At 35.0% G+C, this 14,542-nt stretch overlaps 1 protein-coding gene across 3 annotated transcripts; it reads left to right on the top strand.

The window, feature by feature from the left end:
- The first annotated feature begins 3,269 nt into the window (after positions 1 to 3,269).
- On the top strand, positions 3,270 to 14,312 carry LOC114302608 (glutathione gamma-glutamylcysteinyltransferase 1). 3 transcript variants are annotated; one of them, XM_082906992.1, is made up of 9 exons: positions 3,270 to 3,715; positions 5,438 to 5,594; positions 6,249 to 6,487; positions 8,707 to 8,870; positions 9,654 to 9,705; positions 10,047 to 10,277; positions 10,387 to 10,896; positions 13,620 to 13,673; positions 13,833 to 14,312. In XM_082906992.1, exons 1-9 carry the CDS (start codon positions 3,641 to 3,643, stop codon positions 14,016 to 14,018), a joined length of 1,668 nt encoding a protein of 555 aa, XP_082763118.1. In that variant the 5' UTR covers positions 3,270 to 3,640; the 3' UTR covers positions 14,019 to 14,312. The 3 variants fall into 3 exon arrangements, with proteins under 3 accessions (XP_082763118.1, XP_082763121.1, XP_082763119.1); XM_082906995.1 differs by having other exon boundaries at positions 13,620 to 13,668; XM_082906993.1 differs by having other exon boundaries at positions 13,620 to 13,862.
- The last annotated feature ends 230 nt before the right edge of the window (positions 14,313 to 14,542 follow it).

Here is a 14,542-nt window from a genome sequence, read left to right on the forward strand (position 1 = left end):
GAGAGAAGCAAGAGAAAGACAGGGCTCAAGTCCACACCGCTCTCAAAGCCCTGATAGACAGAGGCGGAAGATAGATACTCAGGTTCTCAAAGATTGCGCAAGGGAGCAAGACAAAGTAATAAGAAGCATGGCGGCTGACATAGAGTCTATGAAGAGCCAGATAAAAGGCAAAGGGAAGAAAAAAGGAGTCAGAGACAGAGGAGTAGGATTCGAAGCAGAGAAAGTCGAAGAAGACGACGACAGAGAAGGAAAATTTGAAGAAAAAGAAGAGCAGTGAAGAAGAAAGACGAGTTAAAAGACGGACTTCTCAGGATGATGATGATGGTTCTGAGTCGGAGGAAAAACAATTGCGTAACCAAAGAGCGGGATGCAGCAGCAACAGGGAAGCTAGCTGAGCCAAAATTAACACAGAGGGATGAAGAAGAAGCTGTTCAGAGATCTAATGCTTTGGAAGAAGATGACATTGGAGCTCCAAGGAAAGTTTCAAGGCAAGAGTATTTGAAGAAACTGAAGGAGCTTAGAGATGATATAGAAGACGAGCAGTATGTATTTGATGGTGTAAAATTAACTGAAGCAGAATATCGTGAACTGAGTTGAGGGATTCAATGACAATGACGCTGCCCCTTACTATGGAAGCCCTGATGGAAAGAGTGCACCAACACATCAGGGTAGAGGAAGATGGGGCGCGCACCAAGGCAGAGTCTGGCACAACAGCGATGTCGGACAAAACACCTTCGGCAAAAGATAACACGGTTGACAAGTAGGATCGACCGCGCAAAAATCTTTGCCCAACTAGGGGCAAAGTGGGTTGGCAGGTTTGACCAACTCTTTCTGAAAAGTCTTTGCCCGACTAGGGGGCAACAGAAGAGGTTGGTAGGAATAACCAACTTAAAAGTTGGCTGGAAAAATCAACACCCCTCCTAAACCCAGGATAAGGATCCAGGCTGCAGGACGTTTGGTCGGAATAACCAAACACTTTACTCTAGGTTGGCAGGAATAACCAACTTAGAGGTTGGCTGGAAAAACCAACACCCCTCCTAAGCCCAGGATAAGGATCCAGGCTGTAGGACGTTTGGTCGGAATAACCAAACACTTTACTCAAGGTTGGCAGGAATAACCAACTTAGAGGTTGGCTGGAAAAACCAACACTTCTCCTAAGCCGAGGATAAGGATCCAAGCTACAGGACGTTTGGCTGGAAAAATCAAACACTTCGCTCAGAGTTGGCCGGAATAACCAACTTTGAGCTCTCTTCAGCTAGAATTAGGATTTGGGCTGAAGAGGTTAGCTGAAAAAACCAACACTTCCCCTAAGCCGAGATAAGGATCTAGGCTGCAGGAAGTTGGCAGGTTTGACCGACAAGTCTTTGCCCGACTGGGGGGCAATCAAGAAGTTTGGCAGGAATGGCCAAGCATTTAGCTCTTCTTCAAGTCGAGATAAGGATCCGCGCTGAAGAAAGTTGGCAAGAATAACCAACATTTAGCTCTCCTAAGCCGAGATGAGGATCTAGGCTGCAGGAAGTTGACAGGTATGACCAACAAAATTTTTAGAACTCTTTGGCCGGGATGATGGTTACCTTGGCCAAAGCAGGTTAGCAGGTATGACCAACAAATTTTTTGGAACTCTTTGGCTGGGATGATGGTTGCCTCGGCCAAAGCAGGTTGGCAGGTTTGACTAACAAATTTTTTGAACTCTTTTGCCGGGATGATGGTTACCTCGGCCAAAGCAGGTTGGTAGGTTTGACCAACAAATTTTTGAATTCCTGGACCAAGATGGCTATCTCGGCCAAAGCAGGTTGGCAGAGTTAGTATAAACCGAGTTAGTCTACTCAGCGAGACACAGAAAGAATGACTGGCCATACGATTGCAAACTCGAAGGATATATACGTTGAAGGCAAAAAAACAGAGCTATTCAAATTTTTGGCATGACGGTGGTAACAGGAGAACGTGGATATTGGGGGCACGCTATGTATTCTGGGAATGACATTGTACCAGATTAATAGAAGAACATGTTGAGCAACTGACAAGGCTTATTGGGGGTCGAACAAACTTTTTAGCTCGGCAGAGTAGGGTGTTCTTAGCTCGGCTGAAGGAAAAATAATCGCAATCATGATATGCAGATGGAATTAAGGGGCAATTGAGAGAGTAATTTGTAATCAAATTGGGCCAAGCTAGGAAAAGTCTTCTTTGGAAGTTGGGCCGCGCAATGGGCTGAGTAAGGGCTGGTGTAGCTCAGTCTTAGGCCAAGAAGACATCTCATATTTCGGATTTAGGCCGAACTATGGGGCGAGGTGTTTGGGCTTCACAAGTTGGACCTCGTCCTTGTTAGTTCGGTCGGAGACTGCTGCAGTTACCTTGGTCTAAACAGACAAAACCGAGGTAACATCAATAGCGAGGGCCGAGCTGTGTATAGCTCGGTAGGGTGGCATTCGATAGATCGAATTTCGATCACACGGTCCGAATGGTAGGGGACTGAGATAAGGCAGTTCGGTCAAAAATGTATAACCGAGGTAAAGGGTTCAGCCATCTCACTTGGCTTGCAGTGATGAGACTCCTTGTAGGACTCTGCTAAGGAGAGTTAGAGTCCTACTGGGATTGTGCAAGGGTGTGTGATTCCTAGGAAGACTCTCAAAGGGGGAGTTAGAATCCTACTAGGATTGTGCTAAAGTAATGTCTATAAAAGCTCATGACCAGACCTATGGACAGGTATCCCAATTCTTACTCTAGAATACACAAAACTTATTGTCTATTGTCTAGTTGCTGACTTAGGCATCAGAGGGGTTTCTGGCACACACCCGCTGGTTAGCTCATGTTTGTGTTTTCAGGTGGCAAAGCAACGTTGTTTGGAGGAGCGTAAACTTGATCAACAAGATCATACGAGAAGAATTATTTCGTGCTCGTACAGACCATATGTAGCATAAGTTTCTCTAATAGGACTTATAAATAATTTTCTATTTTAATAATGTCAGAAATTTATTTCAAATAATAATTCAGGCAATTTTATTATTATATAGAAGAGTAACTAAAAATTTTATTTTTTTAGTTAATTCTGTTATATAAAAAATTATGACAAGAAATTATATGTAATTTTCTAAACCATAAAAAATAATTTATATTTTAAATAAATCTCACACAATATATTTATAATTTTCTTTTAAAAAAATCCTCAAAATTATTATATTTACTAAAACATGTTAATAGTCCATTAGTAAGAAAATATTTGTTAATCTTGCACGTGAAATAAATGAAAAAGCACACAACAACGTACAAACGCCGCTCGTTTTTTTCCCATTACTCGCCAATTACCTAATTGCTGCCACGCGAACCGAACGAGTCAAGTTCACTCCGTGGCTTTCAAAACAAAGTTTACTCCGTCACACAAACAAAGCAGTAAAATTACGTCATTACCCCTAATTCATCTCCAAAATTACAACGACGTCGTATCAGTGGCAAATTGTATAAAAAGGACAATTTGGAGAATTAACAAGCACCCAGTTTTGAAAGCCGTGTTTTTACGCGGGGCGTCGTAACGCCGTCTCTCTCTCTCTCTCTCAAATCTATGTTTCACGAAACGAAACCCTAAAGAGCACAGAGCGCACACACACACACACAGACCGACTTGCGAAGAATTCGATCGACAGACATGGCAATGGCAGGCTTGTATCGGCGTGTTTTACCATCTCCTCCGGCCATTGATTTCGCTTCTTCTGAAGGAAAGGTCAGCTTCTTTCGATTTCTTTTCAGATCACTCGAAATCACTATCATTCTATGAAATTAGGTTTTTATGAATGTGAAGTGTATTAGGCCTCGTTTGGGAAGTTGGCTATTTTAGTAAGTTATTTTAATTTTTTTTTTTTTTTTTTTTTGACTATTTTAATAGGTCAAAATATATGTGGTTGGGAAGATGGATATGTTTTATTTTGGTTTTGGGTACTTGTGATATTTGTGAGAAAAAAAGTAAAAGTAATTATTGTGATATTTGTGAGAAAAAAGTAAAAGTAATTATGGATTTGATGTGATATTTTATTTTATTGATTATTTTAGTCTATTTTGTTTTTTATTTTTTATTTTTGGATTTTAGCCCAAAAAATCCCAAACCGAACTTGCCAAACAGGGCCTTAGTATTGTATAGTCATGTGAATCACTGAATTGTCTTAGTTACGGTAATGCTTGATAATTCTTTTGGTATTTTTATTATTGTTTTTTGTTTTTTTCGTTGAATTTTTGTTGTTGAGTTTGAATTGTTTAGTGTGGCGATCGATGGTGTGAAGGCATTGTTGTGGATGGGTGAAATTGAAACAATTGGTGATTGATCGAAGTCTGCTAGTATCTGTCTTGCCCTTTGTGATTACGTTATATGATCCTGTGTGCTTGGTTTCATCAGTGAATCTACTGTTTTTGTTTTTTTTTTTTTTTTGTACAGTAAATCTATTTTGAAAGGGTTTTGAAATTGATGAAAAGTGTCTCGCGTTGATTTCCTTTTTTTTGCAACTCAGTGACATTTGTCAACAAAACCCAATTTATAATCAGCTCGCATTTGTGCCTTTTGTGTGCATAAGGGAGTGATACAATTTTGATGTGCAAGGGAGAAGGGATGGAAAATTGTAATATGCTACCTAGTTGAAGCCTTTAATGGAAAGAAAGTTTAACAACTTGTATCATTCTTAGATGAATGTGTGGGGGTTCTCTTTATTATTCTTCATCATCTTCTCCTGTGGCATCCTTGTTTATTCCATATTGGAATGAGTCTGATGACTAACTTTGTTGCTTCTTTCCTCATGGACGCTCTTGAATTAGCTTTAACAAAAATTAGTTTTTATGAAATTTAAAAAAGAAGCAAAAAGCACCTTAATGGTGAACTTAAATCTACAAACAAAGAAATAATGAATAACTTGTCAATCAATCCTGGACATGACCTACAACTAATGTTACTTTACGTGGAGTATTTGTATTTCCTTTCTTTTATTTTGGAAAGAGGTTGTAGTTTGTAACTATTATATTTTTTGATTGGTTTTTAGTGTATTCATCTATGTTCGTCTGACAGTACACTTCTCAACCAAGTGTGTATCATGAAAAAATAATTTTCAATTCAGGTTTGATGCAATTCTCACTTGTATGTCATGCTTCCAAGAAATATATCTGTCTCACTCTAGTACTCTCGATGGCACCCTAAAAAGGCTAAAAACCCTTAACTTAGCTCTAGCCGTTGGGATATTAAAAATTTGCTTAGTTTAAGAGAATGAAAGTTGTTACCTAATCACATACATTTGCTGTGGAAGCATCCCCAATAGATCTCAATATATATATTGTTAGCTTATTTTTTATTCCCGTTGGTAATTGTGATAAAGTTTCAGTATAGCTTCTTATCATAAAAAATTGGTGCACCTAATTTTTCTGTCTCTATAAGTGATCAATAAATTTTTACATTTTGGAACTGCAGCAACTCTTTTTAGAAGCCATTCAAAGTGGTACAATGGAAGGCTTTTTCAAGCTGATCTCTTACTTTCAGACGCAATCAGAGCCTGCCTATTGTGGATTAGCCAGCCTTTCCATGGTCATGAATGCCCTTGCTATTGATCCGGGAAGAAAATGGAAAGGTAATTATTAATATTTTAGTAATAGCATATTAGCAGATGTGTTCTTTGAACTGTTTAAATTTGCAACAAGAAAAAGGAATGGTTTGAGTGATGGATGGAGACCTTGCAAGCATCTCTTGGGGACCTTTCTTCAGAACACTGTTTTGACACGGGTTTCACATTCTCCATGGTTTTAGCAGCATGCTTTATTGGTAAACTTGAAGCATCCACTTTGAGGCTAACTCGGGTGGATTGTTATGTTTTTAGTTAAGTTAGATCAACTAGATTTGAATTTTGAGTGAGCCAATGCAGGAGTGGTATCTGTATGTAGTGTTTAAGACACAAATATATGTGTTTTCATGCCATGCCAGGATATATATGTATATATGTACACTTTTCTTCTGTAGGTGCTGCTGGTGTGACTAAGACTTGCTTGAGATTACCTGTATAGGTGGAGGGTTAAGGTCATTGTTTGTGTGGTTGTCTGGGATTCATGTCACTGACTTCAGTGAATGACCTTTTAAACTGCACTACCATATGCCTTCATAGATACATACATTAATATGTGTGTAATATGCATGAACACACACATATTTCTAATTCCTCCTCCTCCTCCGCCTCCTCCTCCTTCTGCTCTGAATTCATGTGGCATGTGGATATCACACTCTCATGTAGGGCCCTGGAGATGGTTTGATGAATCTATGTTGGATTGTTGTGAGCCATTGGAGAAGGTTAAAGCTACAGGCATTTCATTTGGAAAGCTTGTATGTTTGGCTCACTGTTCTGGAGCAAGAGTTGAAGCTTTTCGCACAAATCAAAGCACCATTGATGATTTTCGTAAGTATGTCATGGCTTGTTCCAGTTCGGATGATTGTCATGTGATCTCATCATATCATCGAGGAAGCTTTCAGCAGGTATTTGTCAAGATCGAACTATTTATTTATTTGTTTGATTTTTTTGTTTTGTTTTGTTTTGTTCTTACAATTATCCTTCTATGTGCCAAACTGGCAAGAATGTACTTATATTGTTGTAGACCCAAATGTAACTCCATCTCTTCTGGCATAAGATTATGCACGTGTCTGTGAGTGTTGATAGTTGGATATCCACTGCCACCTAGTTGGCTTCATAGTTGTCACATCATCTCCAGTCTAGATAAAGCATTGCCAAGTGGATATATTAATGCACTGAAGTGTTGTATCCTATGAAGCACCGACACTTTAAAACAAGTGTTGTATCCATGTCGGACACATGGGCATGGCGGGGACATCATGTGGCGTGTCCCTTTATTTAATTAATTTATTTTCAGGGAACACGTTGGGGACACTTCGGGACACACTAGGGACATGCCAAGTTGTCTTTTCTCCTATTTTCTTTAGTGCTTTTGATGGATGTTGAATGTTTATTATTATTTTCTTAGATTTAAATATTTAATAATAGGCCATCCATAAAAAAAGATACAAATGTAAGTGTTAATTTAAAAGTACTTTTCTTAAAATATATATATACTAGCGTATGCCCGTACCTGAAGGCACGGTATAAATAATGTTAGGATTAGAATATAATTATAATCCCAATGCTATTTAAATTTATTTTTTAATTTGATAAATTCACAAATTTATTATAAAATTTTGGAGTTCTCATAAAATTCCTCACGAAAACTCGTTTTGGCTTATGCAATATATAGATAGATAGATAGATAGATAGATAGATAGATAGATAGATGTGCCTAGCATACATACAATTTCCACGGGCATACATACAATATTGCTTTTGCTTATATAATTATACGGAAATTATATGTATGCCCGTACTATCCTAGTGTATTACGTGTATACATGCAATGTATGGAAATATGTGTAAAATATATTGAACAAAAAAGAGAAAATAGAAAAATAAATAAATAGGGAGAAAAATAAAAATGAGAGAAAATAAAAAAATAAAATGAAAAGAGGGAGGAAGGTGGGATTATGGAATCATGGAAGGATGGGTGAGAAAAGGAAAAAGTAAGAGAGAGAAGCGAGAAAATAGAAAATGTACATGTAGGACATTTTTTGGAAAATATATCTCAGCCGTTGTTTTATAATTTGAATAGATATGGGACGTCCAAATGTCCTAGTAGGACAAATTAAAAAACCATCCTGCTTTATTATATAGATGTTGAAGATTCATATGAGATCTAAATTTACGAAATCTATCAGGTATTCAATATATTTAAAAATAATAATTAATTGTTCAAATTCATTTAATTTGTGGACTAAAAAATTCATGAATATAATCTCTACTACACACAGTAAAATCTGGCCCCTAATTCTGGGATTGCAGACTTTTCCATATAATATGAATAAAAATAAGTGAAAAAAATGAGAAAAAAAAAATAGAGAGAAGAATAAAAATGGGAGAAAATAAAAAAATAAAAGGAAAAGAAGGAGGAAGGTGGGATTATGGGATCATAGAAGGATGGGTGAGAAAAAGAAAAAGTAATAGAGAGAAGCGGGAAAATAGAAAATGTTCATGTCGGATATTATTTGAAAAATAAATCTTAGCTGTTGTTTTGTAATTTGAATAGATCTGAGTCGTCCAAATGTTCTAGTAGAACAAATCACAAATTCAAAAACCATCCTGCTTTATTATATAGATATATAGAATTAGAGTTAGTTTTTGTTAATATTGATTGTTTGTGGATGTAATATTAATTTAAATTGCAAATAAAAATATATGAAAATATATTTTATTGGCATGTCCCCACCGTGTCCGTGTCCATGTCCCTATTTTTTTTTTAAATCACCGTGTCTCAGCATCCGTATCCGTATCCGCATTCGCATCCGCATCCGCATCCGCATCCGTATCCGTGCTTCTTAGGTTGTATCTTTAGAATATTTTTGTAAATTATTTTCTTATTTGAAGACATATAAGAGGGATTGACTAGGTAAAACATGACATGAATAACACCATCCTATCTTTGTGGCATGAGTTCTTTATTGTCATATAGGAAAACCTTACCTTGACTGGTGAATAATATTCATAAAACTCAATACATATATTTGAATTATTCATGTATTTTTGTTGGTTCTTACTTTTGTTCCCTTGTGTTGAATAGTTTATTGAATTATTTTGATTTTGATCTTTATTTCAGACAGGAGCAGGTCACTTCTCACCAATTGGTGGTTACCATGCTGGAAAGGACATGGCACTTATTTTGGATGTTGCGCGTTTTAAGTATCCTCCTCATTGGGTTCCACTCACACTCCTTTGGGAAGCCATGGATACTCTTGATGGAGCAAGTGGCCAACGTAGGGGGTATGTCTTTGTCCATGCTTCATCTGGTGAAATTATAAGATCACTTTATCTCAGTCATGGACTTTTTGGGGGCAGTCTTTCATTCTTATGTATTTCCATGCAAGCTATAGACATCTGGTGTTTGTCTGTACTTTGGAAAATGAGATACATTTGAAATTTTCTTATCTCTGTTATAGTCAATATATATTCTTCTTGGGGTTTCTCTTTTTGTTTGATATATACAAAAATGTTAGTTCTAGAGGAAACTGTCCTATGGGTAATGACTTGGCCAAACTCCTATATGAGAAGTAGAAACTATCTTTATATACTAGAGAAGTGTGATAGCATAGCAACTATTCAGCTACATATGTGACGCAGATATTTTCCATTTATCCATACATATCTTTGTTTAATTTAGACAGATAACATCTATATAGATATATTTTCCGGTCAGATATCATATATTGATGATGTTACATATAGAAATGCAGAATTGAGATTGGTTGCTTGCTCAACATCTAATCATTGTCTACCAAGAGTGACCCTCTTCACCTTTGTGCTATAGGAACAAAAAACATGAAAATAGAAGAGCCTTTGGGAGAAGTGTAGTTAATCTGGTTCTTTATTTATGCTCATTTGGTCTTTTTATCTGCATTGTGCAATATTATCCTACTCCGTTAATTTTGTTGACTATTTTTTATGTTATGATACTAGTAAATTTTTTCCTGTGATATCATAGTTGACTCCAATGTCTTTATGACAATAGTTTTCTTTTAACTATTTGAAGTTTGATAATTTTTCCAGGTTCATGCTAATATCTAAGCTCCATAGAGAGCCATCACTGCTCTACACCCTGGTATGATTCAATTAGGTGGATTGGCAATGTCAATGTCTGCACCTACTAACAAGCGCACTATTTAATTAAGGATTCATTGATATCTTTTTTATCTTGTCCATGTTCATTATATTTTTCTCACATTCTAAAAAATTGTTCATTTATATTTTCTCAGTGTTGAGTGTGGAACAACAATTCTGTTATGATGGTGGATTGACAATGTCAATGTCTGCACCTGCTAACATGCACACGCACATGCACACACGCCTGTGCGCACAAATTTTATTAAGGATTTATTGATATTGATATATATATATATATATATTTACTGATGAAGCATATTGCTCTGAATTTTTTTGCAGAGCTGTAAACATGAGAGTTGGATCAGCATTGCAACGTACTTAGTGGATGATGTTCCTTGCCTATTAAAATCAGATGATGTGAAAGACATTAAGAATGTGCTTTCTGTTATTTTATCATCTATCCCTTCAGATTTTGGGGAGTTCATCAAGTGGGTTGCAGAAGTTCGGAGACGAGAGGAGGATGGTGGTCAAAGTCTGAGCCAAGAAGAGAAAGGAAGACTTGCTGTCAAGGTTTTTATAACTTAGTGTACTCCATTTTTATTATTTGTTAATTTAATCTCATTCTACAGTTTACTGCACTACCTGTTGAAATTTTAGAGGCCCAATTTCCTGTTTGTAGGAAGAGGTATTGAAACAAGTGCAGGAGACTGGTCTTTATAGACACGTGACAGAATTTTTGTCTTCAGAGAGGTCATGCTGCAGAGCCATACCAATGGCAGCACATGAAGATAATTTACCTGATATCGCAGCACGTGTCTGTTGCCAGGGGGCGGTGCTTTTATCAGGGATGTCGGGCTCATCAAATGGGTTCTGCTGTCGTGAAACAGGTGTCAATTGCTTTAAAGTTAATGGTGACAAGCTTGTTACAGTAGTGTCTGGGACGGTGGTGAATGGTAATGGTGAGCATGGGGTCGATGTGCTTGTCCCTTCATCTCAAACAGAGCCAAGTTGTTGTGGTTGTAATCCAACTGATGGCACTGGGACGCACCCAGCGAGCAATGATGTTCTGACAGCTCTTTTATTGGCGTTGCCTCCTGAAACATGGTCTGGTATCAAGGAGGAGAAGCTTTTGCAGGAAATATGCAATCTTGTTTCGACTAAAAACCTTCCTACGCTACTTCAAGAGGAGGTATGGTGACATTGCTTTCTAATTTCTCTAATTGCCGCTTCTCACTTATTTTGTTCTCAAGTGAATTTAATGTGTTTGTAGTTAAGAGTCAAACTGGTAGCTTCTTGTTTGAGTACTTGAAAATAAGCTTGCATTTCGCCTAAAAATCTTTTCATGGGTAATATAAAAGGTAAATGTAACCTCTCACTAAGGGATTGAGATCCTTTCCATTACCTAGATGATAAGGAGACCGAATAATGTTTTAGAGCACTAAATTGGGAGCTCTAGAGCATCACTAATGATGTGGCACAGTGGCCCCCACCAAAGTGATGTGATGTTTTGGCTTGAGTTTGTTTTTTTTTTTTTTTTTTAAGCTCATTAGAGCTATTAGTGGTCCAAAAATTAGTGGGATGAATCACCACTCTTCAACCTTATACAAATATATAGAGTATCAGAATGGTCCACTAAGGAATGAGAAAACTACGTCAGTTGTGATACCGTTTAGTTAACGTATAATTTCTAAGCTTCTTTGGCATGATATATTTTTTTTAAAATTTTAATTTTTATCTCAACTTGAAAGAATAGACCCGTAATCTATAATGTCAAACTTGTGTTAGTGCTTCTTGAAGCTAATTACTCGCCAAAAGAATATAGGTTCTTGAAGTTGATTTTGGATTATTTTTGGGGAAACCATATTCAGAATAGCTGGACCTTTTTTTTATTTTTATTTTTAAAGTTTATTTTGGATTATTTTTCTTCTGAAATTATATTTGTAAGTTAATTATCTAAAAGTCTTATTTACAAATATTATGGTGGCTTAGGTTCTATTTAAAATTTTTTGAATTAATAAGTCTTATTTAGTAAAATTGAGAATATTATCAATTTTTTCCAATTTTTAAATTAAGAACATTATCAATTTTGCATAGTAATGTTTTAGATAATTGTTTTACTAACTGATGAAAAAAAAAAAACAGAACGTGAGATTAAACGTTTTTTGTCCTTCTACTTATTTGTTTGATTCAATTATCCAATAAAACTGAGAATATTATCATTTTTTTTTCAGTTTTAAAATTGAGAATATTATCAGTTTTTTCATTTTTAAAGTTATTTATTTATTTATTTTTTTAGTTTTGTACATCAATGATCCATCGTCATGTTCCTTTAGACACAATTTTTAGTTTTGCAAAAAAATTAATTCAGTTTTTTCAAAAAAAAAAAAAAAAAAGTATTTGATTTCAGTTTTTTAAAAATTGAGTTTTTGTTTTTCGTGTGTTTTTGTTTTTAGTAAATATTTTTAAAATTTTAAGCATTTTTTTTTTACTTTTTTAGATGCACCTTATTTAGATATATTTAAAAAGTAAAATATTTGTGAAAAAATATTTTAAAAAATTAATAAATACACAAAAATACATAAAATATGCTGAATTTTCGTATTTTTAATTTATTTTTTTTTGGTATTTAATGAATTTTTTAAAAAAAATTTCACAAAAAATTATACTTTTTAAATGTATTTATGTTAGGTGTGTCTAACAATTAAAAAAATTGCTTAAAATATTAAAAACATTCAGTAAAAACAAAAAATACGGAAAATAAGAAAGTAGAATTTTTTGAAAAGTGTTTTGAAAAAACTAGAAACAAACGTATAGTTTTTTTTTTTTTTGCACACAATTTTTTTTAGTTTTTTCAATTTTAAAGTTGATATTTTAAAGTTTTGAAAATCAAAATAAACGTCAAATCATCATGTTTCTTTATAAATAATTATAAATGATGAACAATCATTTAATAGGACTTGAAAGTTCAAAAAATCTTAGTTAGGACTTAATGGAAGTTCATATATTAGGACTTGTATGTAAATACCTCATTATTTATTTATTTGTAATTTTAATTTCATCTCAACTTGAAAGAATAGACCCTTAATCTATAATGTTAAACTTGTTTTAGTGCTTCTTGAAGTTGATTACTTCCCCCCCCCCCCAAAAAAAAAAAAAAAAAAAAAAAAAAAAAAAAAAAGAAGAAGAAGAAGAAGAAGGTTATTGAAGTAAACTTTGGATTATTTTTGGGGAAACCATATTCAGAATTGCTGGACCATTGACATCCATAAAATTGGTTGATTAAACTAACTATTTATATTGGTGAGTTTTAATGAGTACATGAACTCCCCTTCCCTTTGTATATCTGTATCTGTATGTGTGCCTTTTGTTTCAGCATGTATGTACACATGCATAGCTGGGTATTGCATGAATTTTTTGTTGCTCCAACGGCACACCATACTTGGGAATACCAACATTGAAAGTATATTTGGAATTGCTATAATTATTGTTCCCATTGCAGAATATGGTGATGCTCTTTTATATGTATATATACATGCTAGAGAGCATGTTGTGATCTGATTGAACTTTTCTTTTTCTGTATTCAGTTACACTATCAATTTTGCAGTTTCCTGTTATCTGTTAGAGGTTTGCCAACTGGTAGCATTTGGGGGATATATACTTTTTTTGTTAAACAATTAAAACCATTCCCATATCTAAGCTGTTAGTGAGCCGTGGCCTCATCTTGGCTTAACAAGATATAATCAAAATGTGTAATTTTCTCTTCCAAGTTCATTATATCTGGCTGATTTCAACATAGTAGATTTTTCATTATTATGTATTGATATCTTCATATAGTAGATTTTTTTTTTTTTTGTTTTGGAATTTATTTCTAATTTTCATGTGGTAGATTTCTCATCATTATGGATATGGCAGGTATTGCACTTGCGAGGTCAACTCCAGCTTCTCAAGAGATGCCAAGATGGTAAGGTAGAAGAAGATCTTGGTGCACCTCTCTTCTAGCATTCATGTCTTCTCATGTTCTCTTGTATTTTTACTTCTTGTGTTGTAACCAAACAGCACATTTTTATCACGTTTGGGAGTGTGTAAAATGTTCAAACTTCAAATAATTCTGTACACACACTGCAGAAAATATATTCATTGCGCCTTAAGGTAAAACATCAACAACACCGACACCAACACCAACACCAAGAAGCAAAGGGTTTCTCCCAGATACTGAAAGGATGTAATGAAGAAGCAAGAGTTGTTTTTCAGAGTTCCAAGTGCTGTTCAAAGAGGAGACACGTCATCAGGGATGGCATTGGGTGCTTTTAATCAGTGTATGGATGGTGGAAGGAATCATCTTTCTCTGGCATTGAAAAGGAAGAAGAAACCTGTTGTGGGTTCAGGCATTATTTTGGAGATTTCGCCAATCAAAAAATAAATAAATTACACAAACGCAAATAGAAACAGGGCTGGGCATGACATGAGATCTTCTATGGCATATGGTATTACATGCTCTTACGTCTCATTAAAATTAAGAGTTCAAATTTTCAGTTTTACGGGAGTTATTAATATTTGTTTGGATTTCTCTCTTGTTTATATATAATTATGATTTATTTTTGGTTCCATCCTTGATTTATTTACATATATATATATATATATATATATATATGGATTAAAAGGAGGAAAAAAGGAAGAATTAAAGAATGATGTGTTTTTTCAATGAGTTGGTTTGAACTTTGAAATAAGTTGGCCTTGTTTGGTTTTGTTAGATAATTTTTGAGAAATTTTTTTAAAAATTTGTTTGGTTAAAAATTTTGGGAAAAAAAAAAAATTCAAAATCATGTCTCTGTGTT

Source organism: Camellia sinensis, chromosome 14 (assembly GCF_055761805.1).
Source record: "Camellia sinensis isolate YWXY chromosome 14, ASM5576180v1, whole genome shotgun sequence".
Taxonomy (NCBI): Eukaryota; Viridiplantae; Streptophyta; class Magnoliopsida; order Ericales; family Theaceae; genus Camellia; species Camellia sinensis.